General features: G+C 37.6%; 2 protein-coding genes across 3 annotated transcripts in view; one reads left to right on the top strand and one right to left on the bottom strand.

Annotated features, from left to right (window-relative positions):
- Positions 1-1369, top strand: part of LOC145665030 (eukaryotic translation initiation factor 3 subunit D-like) — a 46177-nt gene extending 44808 nt beyond the window's left edge. The window contains exon 12 of one of the 2 annotated variants that reach the window (XM_081732246.1): positions 1236-1369. In XM_081732246.1, coding sequence (XP_081588372.1) covers positions 1236-1249 — 14 coding nt within the window. In that variant the 3' untranslated portion in view covers positions 1250-1369. Of the gene's footprint in view, positions 1-1232 lie in introns of both variants that reach the window. The other variant, XM_081732245.1, reaches the window with a different exon arrangement.
- Positions 1370-6894: 5525 nt separating this feature from the next.
- Positions 6895-26656, bottom strand: part of LOC145665029 (uncharacterized) — an 89037-nt gene continuing 69275 nt past the window's right edge. The window contains exon 10 of the mRNA XM_081732243.1: positions 6895-8822. Coding sequence (XP_081588369.1) covers positions 8658-8822 — 165 coding nt within the window. The 3' untranslated portion in view covers positions 6895-8657. The remainder of the gene's footprint in view (positions 8823-26656) is intronic.

Below are 26656 nucleotides of genomic sequence, written 5' to 3'. Positions count from 1 at the left end.
TTTTTTAGCGATTCATTTAAGCGAAACTGTAACTGAATTTGTGTTTTTGATATATAGTAGGGTTTTTAAAACTATTCGCTTAACTCAGAAATTCGTTTAAACGGAACTGTAGTTCAACAATAAAGTTTCTTGACTGCTTTCATAAAATGAAAAATATTACGTACAAGTAGTACTCTGTCATTTATAGAATTATATTATTTTCACTGTAGTACCATGAGACGTAAACAGTATTGAGGTGTTTTCAATTGAAATTCATTTTCAAACGATTTAGGTGTCCTTGTTTACGAAACGACTAAAACTTACGTTCATCTTAGCAGCAGCTTATTCTTCCATCTCTTATCGTATTTGGCCCCGGCTTCGATTCCCGGCAGGAGCTCATGTGGTTCGGATTCCACGTTAATAAGTAGGTCCACGTCTCATATAGCCTCGCTGCTGAACGGAACCTTAACTCGAATCAAATCAAATTAAATCGTCTAACTTCGGAATGAATGAACCAATTTGTGTCTAGTTTTATTTAACTCAGGGAAACGTGTATGGAGATTTATACTTAGATTGGTGCATTTCTTCCAAAGCGAATAAAACAAAATATTATGTATTCTCTTGTTGCTGATTGAACAGAAACTAGTAAAAAGGAATCAAAAAATCAGATTGAGATTATACGAAGATTCGTGATTTTATATATTGTATGTGTTCGAAAAAGTGGATTTCCTTTGCATATATAAATCGAGTTTTGTTCAAAGAGCATCAGTCCAATTTTATGACAAATTCACTGTTTTAACATTTTCACAGCTACTTTCCTAGTTCTATTAAAACATAAAAATAGTTGTATTAGAATAGGGTAGACATCTTGTATGACTATTTTAGCAACCAAAATATGGTTTTTGTTAGAGGAGCATTTCGTTATAATTTTCAAAAGGTTTTAGTCTGAGGACTGATGCCCTTTTAACAAAACACAATTCATAAAAATCCTCCTTGTCCCGTATAAGATGAGCCAACATCAGTACTATTTCCTGTCCTTATATATAAGGAGCAAAGTTTAAGATTGGTGGTAGCAAAAATTATACATAATCAGTGAAGATAAAAGAAAGTTTCAGAGAGAATCCACTTTTAATTGTAAGTGTATACTGTTATTTTTTATTGTAATTGTCTATATCCGAAGATTACTTAAAAATCCTAATTCGTTGTGTATTTACTGTTTTTTTTTTTTTTTTTTTTTTCTTGCTTGCTTTCAGAAGATGAAGAGCAATGAGATGGTGGGTGTTAGCCTCTACGCAATGTGTACAGGATGGTATATTTTATTGTATATGATTGATGATTTTTGTCATCGATCTGTGTCTATTAATAAATATACGTTCGGTTTAGGATAAAAGTCGAACTTTTATTTCAAAAAAATAAGGTCCCAGAGACTCCATTATGAAGTTGGGTAGCTTGAGTCATGAGAACAACATAAGTCCTTAATATAGCATCGTGCACGTACAAATACATACAAATTAATGATAACTCAAGAGTAGATAGTCCTTTAAAAAAAAGTCAAAATTGTCTTGAATTAAAGGAAATAAAAATGGCAGAGGTAATAGCTACATTTTCGGCATTGCAGAGCCCAAGGTATAAGTAAGACTGCTATTTCTCAAGGTTATAATTTTTGGATCAAAAGATCCAGTATATTTCAATGAAAAATTTTCTTGCATGCCTTATATCTGGAGAATTACGTATAGTGTAACCAAACCGAAACTATCACTTAATTCAGTATGATGTGCTTATTCCGTAGAAAATAGGAAAACTCGATTTAGGGGCCGTTCAAAAATTTTGTGACCCGTGGTCCAAAAACTAATTATTGGCCAAGATCGCAATCTTTTGATCCATTTTTTGGGATCATTCCTAAAATTCTTGTTTGTAGATTATATTGTAACTGATGTAGTGGAGGAGCCGCAGTGGCTCAATGGTAGGGCGTTCACCTCTGATGCATGGGGTCCGTGTTTCGATCGCAGCTCGCGTCAAGGTAGCTTTGTGGTGGACAAACACCGTGTGCTGGGTTTTTCTCGAGGTTGTCCCGTTTTCTCTAATTTTCTTCATTCCACCATTTCATTCATTTTTCATCATCACCGTCTCCTTCAGCATAGCCGGCATAAGCATAGGACGTAAAACTTAAAAAGTTTCAGTTCACTTTTGATATAGTGGACTCAGAACGAACTTAACTTCTATAACTCCTAATATACCGTAATGGGTGCGAATTAACCTAAATGGCGTTGTAAATTGTATAGGGTGGCTGCGATCATACGTTGACTTAGTGGACTTTCTGTACCTTTGTAAATGAAATATCATACCTAAACAAATATTTTATTCTTCCCGGTGAGAACACTCGGTCGAAAAAGTGCAACAGCTTTTTCAAGCCAGCTATCTCGAGTGAGTTTTTCCTGTGTTTTCGTCATTCACACCAGGTAAATGCCGGGATGGTACCTAACATATAGGTCCTTAGCCTCAGAGCATAATCATGGGATGTTGAACATTAAAAAAAGAAAAGAAAAAAAGTAATACAAATACATTATCTCTTGACAGTGGAGTGTGTGTCACAACCTTGAACATAGCAACCCCAAACTGTGTTATATGGTCCTGTATGCTTTAGATTAGCACTTCCTACTCAAAGTGCTACTACTACCAACAGAAGATACCGTGTTAGTGAGTGTCTTATTATGTACCCTGCTGATTATGGACGCTCAAGTTAAACGAAGACTCAGTGAAAGGAGATGAAACATAGGAACCCTAAACGGTGTTACACATGGTCCTCTGTATGCTTTAGGAGATTAGCACTCCCTGCTCAAAATACTGCTGCTCCCAATAGAAGGTGACGTATTAGTGAGTGTTTTCTCCTGCAGCCTACTGGTTGTGGTCGCTACAGTTGAACAGAGGCTTCGGTGACATGATGTCAAACATGCAAACTCCAAACAGCCTTACGGGCACGTATACTTTGAGTTTAAACCAGGAACAAGCAGTAGTGAAAGGGAGAAAAACTTTGCCAGGCATTGGATAGTCAGATTATAAACGAGCAAGCAGTACGCGGTAAGTTGAACTTAGTAATGGCGATGAATCCTCCAATGGCAGCACGTATTGGATGTCCAGAAGCCATAAACAACGATGAATTCTTGGATATTGAAGCCCATAATCAGTGTTGCCAAGACATTGACACAAAAAGTCCCTAAACAAGAGACAAAAAGACTCCAGTTTTGATGGGAAAGTTATTCGTGAAATTTCCCGTATACGCTATTTACATTTTTAGATATTTATAACGTTTATGTTTTCAGCTTGTTCAAGTTGTCCTTTTATTACTACTACTACAGCAAAAACACAATATACTCTTAGTAAAGTCTTTGTCTATTTGACGCAACCAATCCTTAAATTGGGAATTCCTTTCATTGGTTTTTGTGTTTACATTTTGTTTAACTTCCTACACAGCAAAAATTAGGAACACATTACAACGCAAAATGACTACCACTTTTGGGGGTTGTGTGTTAATTGAACACCAATGATGTTGCCTTCCGAGTATATGAGAAATAACTAATAACTGTCTGTGAGAATTTGCATTGCTTTTTATTCTTTGGTATAAGCAAAGCATTACGCAGTATATTTCGCATTTATATCAAGTAACGAATATGTACTATGTTTTCTGTAATCGGTCACGAAAATAGTTGTGGAAGCGTATGAATTGTCCGACAACCATTACATGAATAACAGTGCTTCCATCTGTTGTTCTTACATGTTAGGACACATGAACAACAGACAACGGTTGTCGGACAATTCATAGGCTTACACAACTATTTTCGTATTATTATTATTAATATACAGGTATTATAAATATTAGTGGTAGCCAAAGCCATGAAACCAATATACGCCGCTGCAGACACTGTAAGCTGTGTCTACCTGAGAAATGGTAGTTGTCAGAGGCTGCTGATAGTCAATTGCGTTCTACCATATCCGATACATACTCGATCAAGGATAAAAGGATAAGGCTTGAATCCGGTGACCTAACAGACTAGAGTAGATGATGTATACCGGATAGAACACGCTGGTTCACCGGGCGGTATAGGGACCCGCGATATGTTGCTGGAAGATATCATCTTAGAAAATATACAGAAGAGATCGGAGGACGGAATTGATATCACGAATGCAGAACATCAAAGCCATACGAATAAATATTATTTCTAGGACACTTAATAGTAGAAATTTTTTACCGAAATGGATCCACGACTCATTTTTGTTTTATTTACTTTTTGTGTGTTGTTTTGTTTATGTAATGTAGTGAACCTGTTTGATGCTTCATTTATAATTTCATGTTCGTATCATGTATGGAGTAAGAAAATTTTGTCTTAAAGTGGACCCCCCTAGAACGGCCGGGAGCTTCCCTGGGAGGGCAGTTGTCCTCCACAGGTTACGACCCTGCATGTGTGGCATTTTTTAGTGCCGGTACCTCCTAAGGAGAAGCAATGACTTTCAGCAGTGGCCTATGCAGAATTCAAATAAGTACTTAATCTCATTTTTCTAAGGCATTCATTATTTTTGTGTGTATATTCATAGCTTCGGCTAGCTACGGACTTCGCTGCCAGACCCCAAATGCCAAGCGTAACTAATTTTAAGGAATTTGGAGTTGTGGCTATCTCATTATAGAAATAATTGCAACCTCAACTTTTTCTTCCCTTTTAAGGGAAACGTTAAAAAAAAATTCTGAAACACATCTTAAGTTAGTACGAAGTCATCGTCATATACACCCTCCATTCCAAAAGAAACCGAACTTTTGAAAACAAATAGTACCACTAGTGCCATCTGTTGTAATATTTTACCGGTAGATGGCGTAGTCCCTCATTGACAACTGGTATAAATGTCATGACATTTGGATGCACGGCAACAAAGTTATTGCGTTTCAACTGTCAGTGTGTTGTGTACATCGGTCGGAAAATGAGTTTCAAACAACGAGCTGCAATTGAGTTTTGTGTTAAACTGGGTAAAACCTTTAGTGAAACGCACCAAATGCTACAAAATGCATATGGTGATGAGTGTCTATCCCGTACGCAAGTTTACGAGTGGTTCAGGCGATTCAAATCGGGTAGAGAGACACTGGATGATGACGAAAGATCACGCCGTCCCAGAACCGGATTATTGGAAGAAAACATCGAAAAAGTGCGTGAATTCATCAAACATAACAAAAAATCGTCGGTGAAAGTTATTGAAATGGAATTAGGCATTCCTCAAACAACCGCATACCGCATTTTGACCGAAGTTTTGGGCCTTAAGAAGGTTAATTCGCGGTTTGTACCACACAAATTCACCGAAGACCAAAAAGTTGATCGAATTGCGCATTGCAAAGACATCGTTAAAAGTGCTCGGCAGGATCGAAACTTCTTGAAATCGATTGTAACTGGTGATGAGACGTGGTGTTTTGAATATGAGCCCGAAACAAAGCGGCAAAGTGCTGAATGGAGAGCGCCGGATGAAGGAACACTCAAAAAAAGTCGCTTGGTGAAGTCAAAAGTTAAGGTGATGCTGATTTGTTTTTACGATTCAAAAGGAATTATCCACAAAGAATTTGTTCAGCCCGGCCAGACGGTCACTGGAGAGTTTTACTTGGGCGTCATGAAGCGTTTGCTGGCAAGAATTCGTCGTATTCGGCCCGAATATCGCGAAATCGGCAGTTGGACTCTTTTGGACGATAATGCACCATCACATCGTTCGCGACTTGTAACTGAATTTTTGGTCAAAAATCACATTATTCGGTTGCATCATCCGCCCTATTCACCAGATCTCGCTCCGTGCGATTTCTATCTGTTCCCGAAACTGCATTTGGCGATGAAAGGAAAGTGGCACGCATCGATTGATGCCATTGAGAAGGCGACGACCGCCGTCCTAAAGACCATTCCAATAAAGGACATGGAGAAGTCGTTTGACAACTTGTTGGAGCGTGCAAATATGTGTATCGATGCAGAAGGGGAATACATTGATTAATAAAAATGATTTGTTCCAAAATGTACATTGCTTTTTTGTTTTTTTTAAAACGTTCGGTTTCTTTTGGAATGGAGGGTGTATACTTAGGCATAATAAAGAATACCCGTTTGTAACAAATATTCCATTTTATTAAGACTTCCAACCTATGCTATTCACAAGTGTCGAACAGCTGTCTTACAGAACGGCTATGTCCGTCTGTTCATCCGTCGACATATATCAGCAAAAACGATCAGAGATATCGAGAAATGACTTGTTACAGTCGATTCAGCATCCAAAGGATAGGTGTATACGGACTTTCTGCATACTGTATATTTTGGCTGTGTAGACTACCTGTAAAATGGAAAAAATAGCTACAATCATATGCTGCGAAGTGTATAGGCTCGGTAAAAACATCCGCGGAAAAGTGTACATGGTAGCTGCAATGCAATCATACGTGGTCTTTTTGTACCTTTGCGAAGTGCCATAACTAAGCAGGTGTTTCCCTTAAACAATGGGCAAAATACTACAAAGCTTTATCGATATGCAAGTAACACGAAAGCTTTCGGCCAGTTGGCGCCTGGTTGGCTTTTGGCTTTCTACGCTTGCACTTGAAACGTGCTTTCATATAATCTTCCTTTTGTTGTACTTACAAGCGACACTTTAGATTCTTCGTAGAGCGCCATAACATCATTGGCCGTTCATTGGCTGTTGACTTGCAATGGAACACTGAATGCAAGGTTGCCACCATGTAACTTTGTTACTGGAATCCAGCTTACGGGTTGCACGTTTTCCAATCAAGCCGGATGCAAGCTTGGCCGACTTCCAATAAAAGCTTACAGCAAGAGGTTTGCAAGTTGTCTCTGCTTCTAGGGTAAGATCAATATAAATAAATATGGACTAAAAAAATGTACCTTGTATGCATTATCTAATGGTTTCTTTATTTTATCATTTTTTATATACATTTTTTATAATTTATATTGTAACAAGGAGCTGATTTTGCTTATCCATAAATAATTAATTTCCATCAAGAACAATTACAATTTTTGTTGTTACATTTTTTTTTCAATCGTCCATTATAAAGGGGATGAAAATAAATGTTAGAAAGACAAAAGCCATAGTGATTGGAAAGACGCGGTGGAAGTCAAATATAGAAGTAGGCAAGGGCGCCCATGGTGTGGTTTCCAAGGGGGGACAAGTATAAGCGATATTTCAAATGTAGTTTCAAATTTTGCTGTAACTAATGTAAAAATTCTGTTGTGTTTTCGATATTCCCAAGTACAATTTCATATGGGGGGGGCGAGCGCCCCACCTTGCCCTCCCCTGATGGGCGCCCTTGGAAGTAGGGGAGACAAATTGGACAGGCGATTAGTTTTCGGTATATTATTAGTGATGATATGAGGTGCGAACATGAATTAAAAGCAATTATAGAAATGGGTAAATAACTATTTTCGAGGGAATAGGTCTAATTTGTGATTCCTAAATAAGGTTTCAGAAAAGACTCATAAAATGGTTAGTGTGAAGTATTATACCGTATGGGACAGAAACATGATCGTTACGTAAAACCAATGAAAAAAGTGGAGTTTGAAGTTTGAAGAGTTCGAAATGGAGTTTGAAGAAGAAAGGAGAGAATTGGCTGAGTCGAGCGGAAACAGGGTGTCTACTAAAATTCCGAAATGAAATTTCGTGACGTTTTCCTTATCAAACAAAATTTCGGAATATTCTCAAGAGCGAAGTTGGATATGAGTTAGGCCGGATTTTAATGCATGCTATTTGGTAGCGATTTTGTAACGTCTAAAGCTGACCATAGACATCTTTGGGGGTGAATTTTGATGTTTTGTAGAACAAAATTTTCCAGTCTGTACGTATATTTGTACAGATAAAAAAAAATCGTGACCCAAAAGCTAAATTTCTTGACTTTCTAATTTCGTGACCGATAGACACCCTAAAGCGAATGAGAGGGTATTAGAAATAATGATAAAAAGAACAATTTAAAAAATCTAATTGCAAAGAGGAGAATACAGGGTGTCTATCGGTCACGAAATCAGAGAACGGTCATGAAAGTCACGAAAGGTCACGAAATTTAGCTTTTGGGTCACGATTTTTTTTAATTGTGCAAATGTAAGTACAGATGGGAAAATTTTGTTCTATAAAACATCAGAATTTAACACCAAAAATGTCTATGGTCAGATTTAGACGCTACTAAATCGCAAGCAAAGTACGTTTTTATCGCATGGATGAAAATTCGGCCTAATTCGCTCTTGAAAATGTTAGAAAATTTTATGATTTGGTAAAGAAAAAGTCACGAAATTTCATTGTGGAATTTTAGTAGACACCCTGGAATAAATTGGTTGGAAAATTGGTTGAAAAGAAATTAGATGTTAGAAGGTATGGTGGCAGGGAAGAGAGGGAGGGGCGAAGAAGACTACAGATTATAGACGATAGCAAAACAAAAAAATCGTACGTAGAGGCAAAGAAGTTAGCTCAACGCCATGGTTCATGGAAACTTTACAGTTTCGCAAATGACCTGCTAATAATGGAAAAATACTTAATTAAGATTATGATTAAGAAGAGTCCGCAAAACAGTTTTACATGAAGCACAGGATCCGCGCCATTGCAAAGTTTGGAAACTTCAAGTATAGATAAAGTTCTTGTGTACAGTTTTGGATTATGTACTATATAAGATTTCGCTAGCTTCCATACTCTTGAACAACATATCGTAATTTTTCTATCGTATCTTCAACATCTTCGTAGCTGATGTCACTGTGAAGAACCATGCGAGCAATGGATTCTGTACGTGACGTCATCTTCACAATAATGGATTTTCCTAATGCATCCACCTCTGAAGCGGTTACCTAAGTTATAGAAAAAACAAAATATGATATATACGCACATGAACATATTCTGTCTACATTACTCTCAGTATACAATGATACTTCTTTAATATGTATTAAGTTAAATTATCAAAAAATATTTTGTTGAATTTGCAGACTCTCGTTATGAGATTAATCAAAGTGAAAGGTGTCTCTGTTTATTTAGAGGTGGTTATGTTATGTATTGGAGGATGTAAATTTACTAACTTGGCCAATGAACTCTATTTAGTAAGATTAAGTGTATCTAATACCTACTGTGACAATAAAAAAAAATGTTCTGTACAATCACCATAAACTTCCAATCGTCTCAATATATTGTCCACACTTTGACTGAGTGACCCTTGCATAGTGTAAATCAGTGGCGTAATTATAATAGAGCAAGTGGAGCAGTTGCTCCAGGGCGCATAAAAAACAAAAAAAAAAAAAACGGAAAACTGTTTCTTCCGCAAAAAACGTTTGAAAACATTTCAAAAGGTACGCTATGACTATTAGTAATTAATTGGCAACAGCCGATACCGGCGTCAGATTCAGGAATTTTTGAGGGGGAGGGGCACAGGTCCGAAAAACAAACGAGACATTTTTCGATATTTGGTTCGCTAACTAAAACTGTGGACTACAGTGCTTCATAATCAGTGTCGAAGCGTAATCCCACAAGTAGGGTAGGCCCGATAAACTAATATTTCCATTTAGCTTCTGCCTGTCATTTGCAGGGGGCAATGAAGGAAATTTCCTCCTCACTTGCTGTTTTCATTTCCTGCATAGGCTCTATTTGAAAATGGAGGGAGAGAAAAAGAAAGTACATTCTTACTGTTAGCTGTCAAATTTCTTGGATAAGCATTTGTTACTTGCATTTCCCAAATCAATAAGTATAATACTGTATTTAATTAATGCATCACGTGATAATGACTTCACTAGAAATGTAAGCTTAGACCAGAAGTGCTCAGAAGGAACTTCATTTAAATCAACGCAAGATATTTAATACTGTATTTTATGCAGTGGCATATTTAAGGGAGTGGCTTCAGGGCTTAATCACTCACCGAAATTTTATAGCAATTTTTTTGTTTTATATATATTTCAGAATTTTTGCATTTCCAGAAATAAAGTTAGAAAAGCCCTTCCCGAAATAAACATAGCTCCTGGAAACAAAATCGTAAATACCCCACTGATTCTGTGCAATGGACAACTCAACTAAAATTACACACACACATTTTATTATTTTGTCCTCTACGGTAGCGTTTGGTAAATTTATACATATGTTCAATGTATCAGACATATTTTACAATCTATTATGGACCAGGTTCTATATATGGCAAAAAAAGCTACTGTGAACATATGTATAAATTTACTATACCTAACAAACGTAAGTATATACCTAATTTCTGAGAGTATATACCTAAATTAAACAAGTTATCACTAATAGAAATACATAATTCTACACATATTAGCATTGAAAGATGCCTTCAACGCTTAAACTAAACTCCCAGAGGCGAGCCTTCGGACCTTCCCAAGAATGCGTTCAATCCCCAGCGCTAATAGCTTCGCTCACTGACCGGCATAGCCCATAAGCCGAGCTAGTGAGGCTCAGACGGAAGAGTCGCCAAGTGTTTCCAACCTACCATTTTGTTCTACGGAAAAACCGAAATATTGAAGTATTGACTTTATTTTATAAGAGAACGAAGATAAATAAAATATACGGTAGAAAACATGGTAGGCCTGGTCTCAGAGCCTCATAGTACGCTTCGCCACTGTTCATAATACGTATTTATCTTCGCCCTTCTGGAGACGGAATTGAGGAAAGCCATGTTGTTCAACACAAGAGAATCCAGGATTACCATGAACTGGAAACGCATACATTATCTGCAATGAGTGGAGAACGCACTTAGAATCTTCCTTTTGAGAGAAATTTTAGAACTCCCCCCCCCCCGCACACACACACACACACAGCGTTTGAACAAGCGCTTCATTAGAGACTAATTTATTTTATTCGTTATGGAGGGGCGCGCGAGCCCTCTCTGGATCCCCAATGTTTGTCTAGCTAGCTCCCTAGTGAAAGTTCTGCATAATGAGTCATTGCAATCAACGCGCCGTGTTTCCCCCGGGCTCCACTCCCACCCGGGAATAAAACGAAAGTTGGGTCTGTTTGAAACCTAGTTGACACAAAACTATCCTGTACTTCCTACTTATAGTAAGAATTATAAACAATGATATCATGCGAAGCTGTTCTAGATGGGTAAGCAATGGTGGAAAATCTATGAGGTCATAGAGGAGCCCAGTTGGACTTGGTAATTTAATTCGATAGGCCAATCTGAAAGCATGTCGCTCCATTATAGATAATTGTTTATAAAATTTGTCGGGGGCTGCGGCCCAAGCTGTATGGCCATAAGTTAAAATAGTCCTCATAAAAGCTTTGTAAGTATGGAGGACAGTAGGTGGTCGTAAACCCCAGCTGGTTCCAACTAAGCGTTTAATGAGATTTATTCTGTTCTTGGCTTGAGTAATAATTTTCTGAAGATGCGGTGTCCAAGTGAGCTTTGTGTCAATATCACCCCAAGGTAGGTAAGAGAAGATGAAAGAGGAACTGGCGTGTTGTCCACATGAATGTTTAATAGATTTGGATTGCGAAACACACTATAGCGTCTACCAGGTGGTAGAAATACAATAGATTGTGTTTTCGCAGAGTTGATACTGAGTCTCCATACGTCACACCAGTGGACAAATGTGTCGATGGCTGGCTGCATTAGTCTGTTGATACGCTGGATAGTACGAGCCGTTGTTAGAAATGCTGTGTCGTCAGCGAATTGATAGACTTGAACGTGAGGAGTGAGTCTGAGATCAGCAACGGAGACAAAGAAGAACCTTGAGGTACGCCAGAGTGTAAGAAAATTGGGTGCGATAAAGCGTTGTTAATAGAGATGTATGCAATACGTCCGGTTAAGAAGTCATTGATTAAGCGTATAGAGTAGAGGGGGGCAAGAGTACGTGGGGGGTAAGGATACGATTCCCTAAAATCAGGTGAATATATTCGCGTATGGCAATAATGCGTCACGTGGAGTTTGATGTTAATAGCGTCTATAACCTAAACAAGTTTGAGTGTGCTGCGGCAAACTACAAGCTATCTAGGTAATTATTTATGGTTTTCTAATAGTTTGATATAATATTGGGACATAAGTAGTTAATGAATAACTTACACAATTTTATAACGATTTCAAAGTACTATAAAGCGTTAGTTTCTAACATATCCGTTGTTTGACAGGATGGAGTAAATTGACTTTCTTCCAACAGTTGGCTGTACAACATCACGGGAAAGTCAATTGTGTAGTGAGGGGGCAAGGGTACGCAGATACCTTCGGGGCAAGGGTACGCGTGCGTACTCTTGCCCCTTCTGTTCTATGAAAAAGAATCCAATTTGATTTAGAACTAACAATCAAAAAAGAATGTAGATTCCGTTGTAATAGAGAGTGACGGCAAACTTTACGAATACTGGTTCCCATATGTAGCCTCTAACGTTAAGAATTCTGAAGAATCCTGATATTTTCTTATGTACGGGATAAATTTTCATTCTAAATACCATTCCTTACATAACAGTATCTAAGGTGGTATTTGAGTTTTCGAAACAGAAAAACGTGTGAGATAGTGACATCTGCAGTTATTAAATAACGTTACGCTTGCTTATTTTATTCAGGTTTCAGAAATACTACGCTTTGTCCTCTTTTATCTTAAATGTCAGTAGTCTTCAGTAATAAATTTCAATGGGCCTTGTGCAGAGTCGTTCTGACGCGTAGTGCCATTGATTAGTGCCATACTAAAAAGTTCGACTACCATATGTTTCCTGTAGTAGTCAGTCCTTTAGTAATCATACGTTAAAACGACTCTGCATAAGGCGGTATCAGTCCAATGATTGGTATGGGATTCTATAAAGATATATGAAGCTAACCTAACCTAACATTTGACAATATGTAGCTTCATCAAGGATAGGTCGAGAAGTTTTCAAGTTACCCTTGTAGGTGACAAGCATTCTGTAACTGATGGAATAAGCTGGAAATATATTTTTATAAAGGGTCTAAATATTGTCTGATTTGTTTTTGTATCCTATGCATTCCCATTACTGATATAAGGAGAATTAAGGATTTTTCTTTTCTTTTTTTGAATGAGAATCTGCAACGTCTTCATCATACAGGATGGAGTTAATAAAGCCAGTAGGCCTATTTACCGAAGAAATGGAGAACGAATTAGTGTAATATATCACATTACTGGATCAATTCTTCTATGAATTAACTTTAAAAGATCTAAGAAGAATGGCATACAATTTTGCTGAACGTAACTAGGTGCCCCATATCCTTTAGTCGTGTGAATTGAATGGCAGAAAGAGATTGGACAGAGTCTTTCCGTCGTAGACATTTAACAATTGCTTTGCAACAGCCTTCAAAGACTGGTCTGGGGAGAGCTCGTAGTTTTAGCAAGCCACAAATTGAATGTTTTTTAATTGTCTAAAAGATCTTGTAAGACAAAACGGCTTTTCTCCACGGGATATCTACAACATGTACGAATCTGCAATAAATACGGTTCCTCATAAAGTTCCAAAAGTCGACTAAAAATCAGTTGTGAATAAAACTGTACCTAGTGATTTTGGAGTTAACATAACAGCTGTTTCATGGTGAGTGCATCTGGTTCCTTTATTCCCCAGATATTTCCTACAAAACAAATGAAACAAGAATTATTCGATGGCTCGCCGCCAGATTCTGTGGGAATATCTAATTCTGGTTCATCAACTCACAACTTTTCGTAGAATGGTTATATTATTTACACCAACATGTGCGATCAAATTCGGTTTCGAAAAAGGTATTTTTACTTGTTGACAATCAGACCTCTCACATTTCAATCGAAGCGATTGATTTCTGCAGGCAAAATAGGATAGTGATGTTAAGTTTACCACCAAATCCCAGTCATAATTTGAAACTATTAGATCGCTCCTTTTTTGACCCGATGAAATCCTGGAATTCAACTGTGTGTGATAAATGGATGAGGAATCATCCATCCCACATAATTCCAAGTTGCGAGTTTGTTTACTGAGGCTTACTACAAAAAAAGACTCATAAAATGCTTCGTGTGGAGTGTTGTACTGTATGGGGTAGAAACGTGGACATTACGTAAAGGTGATGAAAATCGACTGGAAGCCTTCGAAATGCGGGTGTGGAGAAGAATGGAAAGAATTAGTTGGGTCGAGCGGAAAACGAATGAGAGAGTGTTAGAAATGGTGGGTGAGAAAAGAACACTTTTAGATATTATTAGGAAGAGGAAGAGAAACTGGTTGGGACATTGCCTAAGAAGATATTGTATCATGAGGGACGTCCTAGAGGGTATGGTGGCGGGGAAGAGAGGGAGGGGGCGAAGGAGACTACAATTAATGGATGATATAAAAACAGAAAGATTATACGCGAAGACGAAGAAGTTAGCGTAGGACCGTGGAGCATGGAAGCTTCTCAGCTGCGGCAAGTGACCTGCCAATAAAGGCAGAATACCTATGATGATGATGACTACAACGCTGCAACCATTGATATCCAGCTTTCAAGAATCTGGAGTTGTCCTACTGAATCCAGATGTGTTCACTGAAGAAGATTTTCTTCCTTCTATTGTGGATGTGATAGACTTAAATGTAGAAGCCAGGTCTGAAGACGAAAGCATTCCTGAAGCAAAAAATCAGGCATCACACCTGAATAGAGTCCAAAATCGTTCATCGGATGATTCACTGGAAGTAAAAAGGGACCCATGCGGTGCATCCAGATCAAACACTCCTTTGCCAGTTGCTCGTCCTCCTCCATATGTTACCAAACCTATAAACAGTAACGCTAGATCCTCACTAGAAGCAAGCAAGAGCTCATGCGGACTGTCCACTTCAAATACTCTTCTGCCGGTTGCTCGTTCTCATTCATCTGTTACCTAACCTTCAACCAGTAACACTGGATTCTCACTAGAAGCAAGCAGGAGCTCATGCGGATTATCCATATCAAACACTTCTCTGCTGACTGCTCGTTCATCGGTTACCAAACTTTCAGCCAGTAAACTAGATCTTAACTGGAGGTAAGCAGGGGCCCATGTGGACCATTTACACCATGCACTCCTTTGGTGGTTGTCAGTCCTCCTCCAACTGCTACCAAACACTCAACCAGTAGATCTTGATCTTCTCGAAGTCAATCAGAGATTCTGACATCTTCTCCTTTTAAGCAGAACTTACTTTCGAAACGGCGCCCTCCAAAGAGCAAAGGCGAACATCATCTTGCACCAGGAAAGCTACAACCAAAGTTGTAGCTACAACTCCTCAGGTCAGTGAGGAAGTAGTGTACGAGTGTCCATTATGCAATATCATTTACAGTGATCCACCAATAGAAGACTGGATCAAGTGCGCAAGATGCCATGAATGGTGGCATGAACAATGCACATCATATAAAGGAGTAGTACCTTCATCTGTGATAATTGTTTATGCTCTTTTGGGTGCGTACTCTTGCCCCTTTGATTTCGTACTCTTGCCCCACATATAGGGGCAAGAGTACGAATTTGAATGTTTTCATTCTATGAGTTCTACTTCCTCTAAGAATAGAGGTATATAAAAGTTGAGTTCACATTTCGTAAAGGAGAGTTCAAGCTGTGTGTTCCATGTAAAAGTTTTCCGTTGTAACTATTTTTTACCAAAATATATAAGTTTAATTAAAATTTGCGTACTCTTGCCCCCCTTTCCTATATAAGATATGGGTAGCAGATAATTATGTAATTTGTATATCAAGCCAGGATGCCAGACTTTATCAAATGCCTTTTCCAAATCAAATGTAACTAAACAAGAAGAAAATCCCTTATTGTATTGGTTATAAATGGCAATGGTAAGTTGCAATAGTTGATCAAGTGTGCTGAAACGCGGTCGGAAACCAGCTTGATGGATTGGCAGAAGATCGTGTAAGGAGGTGTTCGTGAAGCCGTCGAACGAGTATACGTTCGAATACTTTGCAAAGACAACTTGTTAAATGGATTGGACGATACGACTGGACATCAGATGGTGGATTCTTTGGCTTAGGAAATAAAAGAACTTAGGAGTATTTCCAATCGAGCGGAAAGAATCCAGTTCGAAGGATGAACATATAAATATGACTGAGAATCAGAATAAAAGAAGGTGCATGTTTGATGAGAGTATATGTAATGGAGTGGAATCCAGGTGCCGTATTGCGTTTAGTTGCTAAAGTAGTTCTGAAGTCATCTGGGTCTATAGCCTGAGTTAGTGGATTATTAGGTTCCAGAACATGCTGGTCAGATGGTTGTAAACGAGCAGATGAAGGATCAGCGTGACGGTTGATCGAAGATTGAAGGCGTTGCGGTGTGTGCCATCCAGGAAGCGGAGTGAAGATATCTTGAAAAAATGCAGCAAAAACATTCGCCTTGTTGATGTCAGTATTAAGAGCTTGATTGTTGTGAATTAGAGGATAGGGCGTGTGGGACGTATTGCCAGTGAGTTGATGGAATTTACGCCAATATTTGCTGGGATGAGTTTCCGTGCTAATGGTGTTACACGTTTGAATCCACTGTCTTTTCTTGTAGGCTATAATATAGTTATGTGTTATTCGGAGATATTGACGGTGTAAACGAAGTGCCTCCAAGTTGCCGCTTGTTCGATATTCTCGATAAGCTCGACGTGAAGCAGAAATTAATGCAAGATACCTTGGCGACAAGGTAGGTTTATGCGGATGGAGATGAGTAGATGGAATGGAATGATCCGCTGCACCTTGAACTGTATCAGTAAGTTCAGTGATGACGTGATCAAGACTATATTGCGAGGTAGGTACAGTGAGTACGGTGATGGTATCATCGATGGTAGATCGATATTGATCCCAATTAGCCTTATGATAGAGATAAATTTTCCTAGCTGGTAAGGGATTTGTTGACTTTACATTGTAGTTCCAGCTTAATAGGAACATGATCACTGCCGATTGAGTCCAGTACAGTAATGCTGATAAGAGCAGATAAAGAAGATGAGGTTATTACTACGTCAGGAGTCGTGTTACTAGCTGGTCTCGTAGACTGTGGCAAATTGTGAAATTTCCCAGTAGTGAAAGTGTGACGTACCGTCACATATTAGCCAGAAATTTATACCCCGCCGTTTCTTTTTGCATTCATAAACTTTAATAGAAATTCTATATTTAATTTTTGCGTTCGGTTTAACTTTTGCGGGCCTTCTAATTCCTCTAGTTTCTTTCTTTAGGGTTGCTCAATCGCTGCACGAAGCAACAGATAGTGGGTTGTAAGCTATGCACTCGTTTTTTTTTATCTAAAACGTGGAAAAGCGAATCGTGTTTTTCGTAATTTCTCGAAAAGGTGAAAATAACGCGCCATCCTCTTTGTACTGAACAACTGGTTTTTATAAGTGGAGGTGCTTTTCTCCAACTGTTCAATTTTAAGCAAGTTTAAAATAAATTTAGATGTTCCATGTCTGTGAAACGTATAACAAAAAGGCTGTATACAGGATTATTCTCAAGAAGTTACCAATATTGATCTACATGAGTGATGTGAACTAGAAATTATCCATTCTTCATCTGGTCTAGTGGACGTTTGTGAAAATCAGTCCAGGTAGGCCATGACGGGATTGTAATTTAATTTGTGAATCGGTGAAACAGCTAGGAATTGTATAGATCTGATTTACCTTCGATTGACATATTAGTGCACCATATCATAAAAATATATATCGTATAAATGCCTGACAGCAAATGAATAGTGTAAGTTAAGAATTCGTGTTTTGCAGATTTTACGTATTGAAACATGGCAGTTATATTGTTTATATTAATAGGCGTAATGATAAGTGTTACCATGTGCGAGTAAGTTTAATTGCCGAACTGCTAGCCATGTAGGAAGTTGCTGTCAGGGGTCGCTCCTTGATAGGGCGACCAAAATTAAGCAAAATGCCTTAACATCTTGAATTGCCTCTAGTGCTCCCACGATATGTCAACAATGCGCTCTTGTAGGTAAAATTCCGAAATCATAACAATTAAGTTTTGTTCTCTAAGCTGAATTAAATAGTAACCAATACCATCTGAGTGTCTTCAATATTTATATGCATGTGTTAAGTTAGTATATCAATGTCATTTCTTCCTGCGTTATCGCGTTTATTTAGTAAATTCTCATGTTTATATTCTGAAATGTATCCCATATTTGAAATCAGATATGTTATATTATATTGACCGAATTAATGCGCAGTTATATTCTCTTCACAAGATATTCAACTTGTTTTCTCTTCCCCCAAGATAGGGCTGTTTTAGAAATGTTGTTTTCCTTAGTTAGAGAACAGATAGTTGTGTTGTCTTAGAGTAATAAAGTAATGACGTTGTAGGACCTGTCAATAACCCCTTTTAAATTGAAATATAGGATAATAATATACACTTAACAATTGAAATATGAAGTACAATCCTTGTCGCTTCGAGTTTACTGTTTCATCGCCGATACTAATAATTATTGGAAGTGTTTCAACCTTCATTGATCAGAACCAGCATTCCTGTTAGCTGTTATTAATGATATTACATCAAATTTTGGCATCCTCAATAAACATTAGCCAATGTCTATGCAGAGAAAGTAAAATTTGTTACGTGGGTGTGCCAATCTTGTAATGTATATGCCATTATTTACTTTACGCTAGTTAAGCATATTGAAGTGTAGCTATCCCTACCAAAAAAAGCCTTTTGTAGAATGATGGATAGGTAAATTGCTAGTATAATTATGCATGGGTTCAAGTGATAGTAGTGAGTGTTCTCTAATAAATTACAGTGTGGTTTAGTAATTGAGTGAAATAAGCTTTTTATGTGTAGGAACCAGTTACTCCATTTATTTACGTTGTGACTGTTAGTTTGTTTGTGTAGCCCCATTGTAAGTTTACGTCGACGTATTAGAAATACTACGAATCATGTATATGATGTTTAGTCCCTGAGTGGATTAGAGCGCGGCTGTATGCGCCTCTTTGTTATAATTCATGGTAATTGTGAAATACTTCGTTTAAAATATATTGAGTTTGGGGCTCTTCGCTTCAAAGATGCAAGGGATACCATATTTTATGGTTTATTTGGATATGGTGCTTGTTTCTTTTTTTTAATATGCTTCACTCAATACCATCATGAGAGTATCCATCGTAACAGTATATGATCTGACAGGTTGATTTTCATCTAAATAATTGAGATAGGCTAAAATAAACTCATATCAAGGGGTAGTCTACCTAAAATAAAATAAATGTAAGTCATCTAATATCTCCTGAGTATGTCTAAGCGAGTGATAGGCCACCTTTTTCAAATTGATAGGCCACGTAACTATTCTTCCTCTGGATTTCAACATTTTGCCTCCATACATTTGTTAAAAAAATCCGTAACTGGTCAGAGGTCGAGTACATATTAGATAGAAATTATAGTGATTTGCTTTCTGGACATTTGATAAGTTCTATCAATACAACAGAAGTTTTAGAAACTAACGTTAGTGGTCCAAAATAGTTTATACGCTAACTACATATGAGGTAACTTATTTCTCATGAGCCGTTTATGAAAACAAAATTAGTTTACAGTTGTAGTTCAACCCAACATTTTTTTCTTTCCGCCTTCGTGGTAGGGACAGTTGAGTAACAATTGAAGGATTAATGTTATAGGTTCATAATATTTCATTTATACTGCGTGTGAAAAAAATGGTTTAAGATATTTCGCTATTTAGTAGCTATTTTTGATTTCTGCGCTCATTGAAGAGGGCAATCTTTAAAAAAATTAAGGTTATTTTCGGCAAGTGCAGTGCAGCTCATTCTCTTGCCTACTTGAGATCGGTAGTTTTGTGAGTTTATATGACTATTTAGAAATGAGATCCCTGTTTGTATTATAGGAACATTGAATGTTTTAGGATAGTACTAGTTTCGTAAGCCCAGAACATACGAAACGTGTAAAACTTATCATTGACTTCCATACATGGAACTTCGATGCGTCGTCGTAACTGCCATCTATGATAAATAAAAATAATGTGAACTGTCTGTTTGACATATTTTGTCTGTTGCCATAAATTGTATTATAATTGTTATTAAAAGATTTATTATTGGTGAGATTTAATACGAGTCGTCAGGCAATCCTCGTTAAGTTAATATCAGTGGATAGTAAAGATCTGTAAATCATCAGTTCTGTTAGCATTGAGTGCAAGCTGAATCCGAGTGCAAGTGAATCCAGTACCACATAGTAAATTTATCAGTGAATTTATTAAGTCAGGCCTACCTTATGAATTTAGTGCAAGTGCGTGTTACACAGCCTTCTGCCTCGTAGATCTTTATATCGACTAATGTGTAACAGCAACTCATAAGATTATTTACCAATAATGCAGTATATTCATCGAACAACCATGTTCAAAACATCAATACATTTAAGGACCCGAACTATTCAGCTAAAGGTGTTTGTTCTCCGATTCAAAGGATAGTAACTCAATATGACTATAATCGTTTGACCAATTTATGATAAGGAGATTTAAATTGTGCGAGCATTAATTTCGAGGAAATATTACTTTGTTTCGAACTAATTCACAAAGGAAAAACTCAATGTGGATTAAAATTTCTTCAAGTGCAAATAATAACTTACCAGTATTACTGCACATAGATATGTTGGGTAAAATATTGACTAACGAACTGGAAAGACTCTTCGTGAGGTACTAAATAACTGTGATATTACACGAGGTAATATCAAAGACTAATATTCATGTTATGTGCATTTATTAACTTTTAACTTTTTTTCTTTTTTTATTTTCACCTTTTTAAATACTAAACTCGGTTTTAAATAATTGTTCATTTAAAGACTGTTCTATATTGTCTACATATTAGTGTAATTTATAACCATGAATCATTAAGCATTCTAAACATGGTGTGTCAAGTGTTTTATATTCCATAACTACTCGAATATCTAATATCTAGCGTGTAACATAAATGATGCTACTTTTACTGTTGTTTATAGTAAGATTTGTAACCATTCCAAGAAGCTACATATATATTTCACCATACTCAATATTCATACCTGTCAAGACTGAGTATAGAGGATTTTTATTGTCTCTCATATTATAACTTGTGCTCATGTAATAATATATAACTGAATGATAAATAAAGGTTTGAATAACTGCGTTCGCAAAGCTAAAATTAATCAATATATTAAGTACGAACTGTGATAATTTGGATTTTTGCTGCGATATTCAAATATACGCATATTCTATTATTGTGTTGTGATATTGCAAATACATATCGACTTCAAGTTTCTTTATATACATTTTTATATTGGAATGCTGTAGAATAGTATGCTTATAATAGAAATAAAAGGAAAGATGGTATTCATGTATTTAATTCGTAACTCCTTGAATTTTTTTTAAAATTATGATTAGAATAAGGGTACATATATATGAATATTTTCTAATATAAGGTTAAGAATCAACAGAATAAAGCTTAGAGAATAAAACTTCATATATTTACATAAACATAAGATAATAATATAACATTATTTTCAGGTATATTAGAAGAAATGATATTTATTTTCTCAATCGTATACTTTGCGTAAATGATAATTGTTCTTTTATGAAAGTAACCTCGAACATGTGTGTTTATAAATAATTGATGACAGATGTGATGTTGACACAAAAGACAAGATGCAAGTAAGGAATAATTAATATCGACACAGTAAATAACGTTCTCTCAAGTTAGAGAGTGAACAAGGCTCTTTAAAGTTGGCGAAAAGTACTTATTCAGTAACTAAGCAAGTAAATTTAAGTTTAGATTTCGACGTACTTTCGGGGATCTTTCCCTTCCTCTCCAACTATCCTTTCCTTCATGCCTTATCCTACTCTTCCTCTCTTTCTTTCATATTTTCCCCCTTTTCCTTCATCTTTCTTGCTCTCTACCTCTTTATCTTTTACTATTAGATTCTTCTAGTGTAATTTTTTCCCCTCTCCTATTTTCTTTCTTATACCTACCTTCCTTTTTGAAACCACCTCCATTCTCACGGATTTGCTTGTGAGTATGCTAAGTATGCGGTCAACAAAATTTAAAATTATCTTCGGATGAAGTTCGCCTGTGTCACAACCAGAGTAACACCAGGCTAGCAAGCAAACCGGAGCGAGATTGGAGGGGACGGAGCGTTTCAAAATTGCCGACCGTGACAGGATACGACAGTCCTAGCTACCGTGAATTGCGGGACCAGAAGACGTCTGCTGAAGTGATAAATACACTAAGAAAGTGAAATTGGTTCACGGTAATGAAAAGTAATGAAAGACTAATGTTTTTATTGAACACACACATGTGAGAGTTATGTATTTATATCTAAAAGCAGGAGCACACAAAAGCATGGGAGTACTAGGGAGCTAAATTAAAGACAGCTATCTTGCATGGTTGGTAGTAAGGCAATTCTATGAAAGAGTTTACTAAGGTAATTGTTTTTATATACATATTTTTGCTTGTGTTGAATATTGATTGAGATTGTTGAATGATGGCGTCATCGAAGGATTCCATTGAACTTGCGAACTCTAGTGGGAGCCAAAGTCTAGACAATTATGCCGTAAATGCGGATCTCACGAACGTGACGGATGTAAAAATATGGTAGAATGTACTAATACCGAGTGTAAAGGTTGGTATCATTTTGATTGCGTGGATATTTCTGACAATTCAGAATGGCTCGAAGAGCTGCAAAATGATCCAAACTGGCAGCGTCCTTAATGTATGGACAATGTGTTAAAGTCCGCCACGGGAAGTGGTAATGACGTCAATGGGGACTTAACTGGTACGAACGGGTTTGTAGATTTTGTGCAACCGCAGATATCAACTCCAATAGTTGATCGGACCCCTAGTTGCATTTCTATAGTTGGTGATCAGGATGACCGGATGCATGCTGACCAACGTGAGCCAAGACGTAATAGAATCGAAAGCGGGAGCTGTTCGGTTGTAGGTAACTCCGATAAGGAGGCAGTATTTAAGGATACCCAAGGTCTGGGTCAAGTGATCTTGATGCTTAAGCAATTACAAGAAGGTATGAACAACCGAACGGACGAGATGCGGGCCGATAATAAGGCTATGAGAAATCAAATAGATGAGAAATTGAATGGCATGAATTATCAGATTGGGAACTTAGGTGCACAGCTTTTGGAGGTGCAAGCTAATTGTAACAAAATTAAGAAAATATGTGATGACAATGTAAAAATGCTAGGACGTTCTACGAACGAAGTAAGATTTGAATTGCGTGAGGGATTGAAATCGACAGATACAAGGTTTGCTAATTTAAGAGCGCGTCTTGATGAGGTAGAAGAGAAGTTTAAAAATAATTTAATTGAAAATATAGATCAGGTAGACAAACGAGTAAATGAGATTGAAAGGCGAGTTGGTGAGCAGGATAGCATGATATCCGAAGTACATGGCCAGGTTACGCAAATTCAATCAAAGATTAATAGAGTCGATGATATAGTTCAGGGTTTCTCTACTAGCTTTGATACATGTACGGAATAAATGTTTTCAACTCAAAAGGACATGCGTGAGTTACAGGTGCAGTCTACTCAAGTTTTAGCTAAGTTGGGTCGAATAGAAATTTCAAATCAGGAGATACATGAAAGGTTAGATGATGATCAAGACAAAACCAGTTAAAGTATCCGTGAGATAGATAGTCGATTAAGGAAGTTAGAGATGAAGCAGACGTTTGTTGCCGCCACATCAGAAGTTTCTCGTAGGGGAATCCATCGAGAATCTGATAAAGATGAGTCGATTATTGAGGAATCGTCTGCGAACAGAGTAAATACAATGCAATTTCCTATGAGAACTGAGGTAAAATCGACGGTTACTTTGGTGACTCCGAGCGTTACTGTTGCTGGCGGTACGCCTCGTGTTTTTCCATCTCCATATCACCTGGGATGGCAGACAAGTGGAAATTACTTTCCACTAACAAGCAATATTCCCACTTCTCAGAGTGAAACTATACCTATAACGGGTTTAACCTCAAGCTGTGGAGTTGGCGTCCCACAGTTGAATCTCAATAACCATACAACTAACGCATTCTCGACAAATCCGTTTAAATCGTCATCAGGTGTTAACCTGTCAGGTAATCTTGAACAGAGTAATTCGTTTCCAAATTTTAATGAAATAAATAGGGTGAAAGAATTTCAACCTACAAAACCCAGGATGAAACCTCGGGATCGAGAGAATTTTCCTCAGTATGATGGTAACCCTGAAGGAAAGCCTCGTGTCTTTATTCAGAAATTGCGTCAGCGTTTCAACTCATTTACAACAACGGATAGCGAACGGATTGAAGTGGCAGAAGAACGATTAAAATCCCATGCTCTTGCTTGGTTTAGAAGTATCAAGGGCAAGATACAAACCTATGAGGATTTTGAGTGATTGTTTTGTGAAGAGTATTGTAGTGACCAAGTGGAAAGGTCTCGAAAATGGGCTTTACAATCGCGTCGCTATAATAAAGCACAATATGGGACATTGACTAATTTCGCTTGGAACATAATAAACGATTACTATGAAATTACAGACAAGCCTAATGAAGCTGAATTAGTGGATTTAGTGGTTAGTTGCCTTCCACCAACTGAATCTCATACAATTGCCACTCATATGTGCAAAACGGTACACGAGCTAACATCCAAACTTGCTGCTTTATCTGGACAAACTCAAATCAGTGTTGAGCCGCCGTCACAACCAAAGAAGTACTTCGTTAGACAAACTAAAGCTAATAAAACGTCAAAATCCGTTAAAAATGGTTGCCAAACGGACTTCCTAACGTATACTCAAGCTAGTGAAAGATACCCAAGTAACAGTATTAACAATAATAGCAATGGCCAACAATATTTCCGGTATAATAATGGAAACCGGAGAGGTTACAGACCTTATTGGAACCCAAATGGCCGAGAATCAAATGCGAATGGAAGTAACGAAAATAGTAATAATGGGTCACGTGCTGATTATAGTAGAAATGGTTCGTGGAGAAGGGGGAGACGTAATAACTATAATTCAAATGGTAGGAATAACAGAGATCGAATGGTAACGGTAATAGTAATAATGATACAAGAAGTAACCCAGATCGAGACAGCCCAAGAATTCTGTCTCGTAACGCTGACGTTACACAAACACAGCCTACAAACTAACGCCGCAGCTATCAGATGTAATGGGGAGGATAGCTGCGCAAGGAAAGAGGCCCCCTTTGCAGATGAAGATGCTAATGCTTCTGACATCCCAGTTACTAATTTGACAAATATAAGTCATTCACAATCAGAGTCAGATTTGGAAACATTCGTAAAATTCCACGTGCAATTTGGAGTAGAGGAGAATTGCGACTTGGAGGAAAATCGTTATTTCTCTCCTTCACCAACTGTAACAGGAATTATTGGAGGATTACAGTTAACTTGCATAATGGACTCTGGTTCCGAATTATCCCTAATGGATTGGGAAGTATGGAGGAAATTGCAACAACGGTTTCCTTCCGCGAAGCTCAGGCCTTACTCGAACTGTAAGTTGGGAGCTTTTGCGGGCAAGGAAACTTTCTCAGTATTAGGAGTACAGAATTTTAACCTGAACATTAAGGGATACATTTTTGAAGTGACGATTTTCGTGATCAAATATCTTCGGAAAGATATAATTCTTGGATGTCCTTTCATGGACGATTATAGGGTTATACTTGATCGGGATAAAAATGAAATCCGGATGAAAGATCGAGTGGGTAATCTGGTGGTTGTTCCAACAAACAGAACTGATGTTATGCTAGTAGGAATTCCTGATCGACAGATGGTAATGGGGAGGCTAGTGGAAGAGCAACTTACACTTGACCTCAGTGCCCTTTGTCAATCTGCCTCGGAAGTTGATTTTGGAGAGAGAGAGAGAAGTGCTGCCATCGAACCATCTCCAGTGATTGATAGTAATATTTCAGAAGAAGATATTGCAAAGTATATAGCATCCAGGGATGACTTGCCTATAAACATTAGAGAAAAACTCCATAAGTTGTTGCTACGTTTTCGAGGTTTATTCTGTGACTATCCTCGAAGGGTACGAGCACCACCTTTTCGTCTACAGTTAGTTGACGACCAACCGGTTGTAGGTCCTTGTTACCCTGTTCCACAGGCGATGCAAGCCGAATTTGAAGTCGAACTCAAGAAATGGATATCGTTGGGAATTGTCAAGGAACAACTCTCACCTTATCAAAATCCTATCCACGTGGTTCGAAAACCTTCAGGTGGAGTACGACCAGTGCTAGATTTGAGAGCTGTGAATGCTAAGATAATTGCACCTCAAGTACGTGTGGAGCCTATAAATGAGCTATTAAGTCGTGTGTCACAAGCGCGGTGGTTTTCAACCTGTGATGCGTCCTCAGCGTATTATTGGATCAGTCTACATCCAGATTCCTATGCTTGTACGAGCTTCGTATACAAAGGTATTCAGTTTGTTATGACAGTGTTACCCCAAGGTTTGAAAAGCTCGCCAGCGATTTTCCAACATGTAATGACGCGATTTTTTGATGACACTACTCGGGAATTCATTATTCTATATCTGGATGACGTACTCGTCAAAAGTTCGACATTGTGTGACCATCTAGAACATTTAAGAAAGGCTTTTGAGATTTTTGAGAGAGCAAACTTCTCATTAAACTTTCAAAAATGCAATTTCCTTATGACTGAGATTAAGTTTTTGGGGCATATAGTCAGTGGAGATGAAGTAAAGGTAGATCCGAGACTAAATGAAGCAATAAGATGCTTTCCAATTCCAAAGACACGTAAGAACTTACGCCAGTTTTTAGGTTTAGTTAACTGGAGAAGAAATCACA

The sequence above is a fragment of the Thermobia domestica genome, chromosome 11, assembly GCF_964235325.1.
Source record: "Thermobia domestica chromosome 11, izTheDome1.hap1.1, whole genome shotgun sequence".
NCBI classification, from domain to species: domain Eukaryota; kingdom Metazoa; phylum Arthropoda; class Insecta; order Zygentoma; family Lepismatidae; genus Thermobia; species Thermobia domestica.
The sequence above is the reverse complement of the archived record's forward strand: the minus strand, read 5'-3'. Positions and strand labels throughout refer to the sequence as shown.